The 1,821-nt window shown below is 43.8% G+C and overlaps 1 protein-coding gene across 1 annotated transcript; it reads right to left on the reverse strand.

Annotated features, from left to right (window-relative positions):
* Window positions 1–337: 337 nt before the first annotated feature.
* Window positions 338–1,815, reverse strand: LOC115227860 (POU domain, class 3, transcription factor 4-like). Its single transcript, XM_029798573.2, has one exon. The coding sequence runs from the start codon at window positions 1,727–1,729 to the stop codon at window positions 398–400; it is 1,332 nt and encodes a 443-aa protein (XP_029654433.1). The 5' UTR covers window positions 1,730–1,815; the 3' UTR covers window positions 338–397.
* Between the last annotated feature and the right edge of the window lie 6 nt (window positions 1,816–1,821).

Genomic DNA, 1,821 nt, shown 5'->3' on the forward strand with positions numbered 1-1,821 from the left:
CACTCTCTCTCCCTCTCTCGTTCTCTCTCTCGTTCTCTCTGTCGTTCTCTCCTATTTCTCCTTGAGACTGATCCTTTCGTTTCTTTCTTTTTTCCACTGTTTTCGCTCCTTTGAATACGTCTCTTCTTACATAACAACTTTTTCCCTTTTTCTCTCTCTCTCCTTTGCAATTAACATATATATATATATATATTCATATTATATATGTGTATATATATGTATATATATATGTATATATATTTATATATATATATATATATATATATATATAGATATATATATATATATATAATATATATATATATATATATATATATATGTAATTATTTTTTCTTCAAACAATCTGTAATCTTAATTGGGATACGCTTCAAATAAATCCGGGTAGGTCCCGCCAAAGTCAGTGATTTGGCGAGTGCTGTTTTATAGAATGCTGATGGTGGTGGTTCGGATTGTGCTGCTGCGCTAGTGTCTGCGCAAGGGACTGCGATATTGAATGGGAATTGATGGCAGTTGTTATAAGTGGAGAGCCATTGTTGGCCCCGTTCGTGGATTGTAACGGGCTACCCCCTCCGTGCGGATAGGAGACTGGCGTATGTGCTTGCGACATCGTGTGACCTACAATTGATTGGGATAACGAATGTGATGGTATGGAGGTAGGGATCAGTGGCGATCCGCCACCGCTGTTCGAGCGCATCGGACTTCCTCCCCCCTGCAGAGAATTTTCCGAATTCTGAAGAAATTCACCATTCGGACCGATAGTTCCTGGAGGAGTCATGCGTTTTTCTTTCTGTCGTCGGTTACAAAACCAAACACGTACAACTTCTTTTTCTAATTGCAGCTGGTCAGCGAGCCCCGATATCTCCTGGGCGGACGGTTTGGGCTGTTTTATGAAGTGGTTTTCCAACGCGCCCTTCACTGTCACTTCGATACTCGTTCTCTTCTTACGTTTCCTTCCTTGAGCAGCTATTTTGTCAATACTGGTAGGAGAACCGGAAGTAGAATCAGCCTCCTCCAGCCATTTCTGTAGTAGAGGTTTTAATTTACACATATTTTTAAAACTCAATTGCAGCGCTTCGAAGCGACAAATGGTTGTCTGGCTGAAAACGTTACCGTAAAGTGTACCGAGCGCTAGTCCGACATCGGCTTGCGTAAAACCCAGTTTGATACGTCTCTGCTTAAACTGCTTAGCAAACTGCTCCAAGTCGTCCGAAGTTGGTGCATCTTCATCGGACGGTTCGTGATGGTCAACCTCAGGGTCGGGTTCTCTAAGTAATGATGGGTGTAATTGTTGCCCGGGGGATAGCATGCCATTCATGTGAATACCATAGCCGTGGTGTTGTAGTTGACTGGCTCCGTTTGTCATGTTTAGATGCGAAGAAACAGGCGAATGCCAGGCGTATGGCGATTGCATCTGTTGATTGACGCGAGTGTGTTGAGCATTCGGATGGGTTTCCAGAGCTTGTCCCTTCATGTCCTGTTGATGGATCATGTTAGACCAGTGGTTATTATCCGTGTGAGATATACCGATCCATGGATTCGGATGATGAGTGAGGTGATGACCATTCTGTTGTTGGGTTGTCATGTATTTCATATCAGGTAAATCACGGTGATGATACTGCGTGGGTTGGGTAACGTGTCCCTGCATGCCCGTTGACGGATCCACTTGGACCGAAGCTAGAGATGATGGAGTCGCCGATGCCAAATACAAACTCGTGGCTGATGCGGCCATGGTTTGTAGAGCTCCGTTTCCTCAATCTGACTTGCAAAAAGCAGGCTGCTACGGTTAAGTGCTCTGTAGAGTAGTGTGAAAGAGATTCTCCT

This window comes from Octopus sinensis, unplaced genomic scaffold (assembly GCF_006345805.1).
Source record: "Octopus sinensis unplaced genomic scaffold, ASM634580v1 Contig08142, whole genome shotgun sequence".
Lineage (NCBI taxonomy): Eukaryota > Metazoa > Mollusca > Cephalopoda > Octopoda > Octopodidae > Octopus > Octopus sinensis.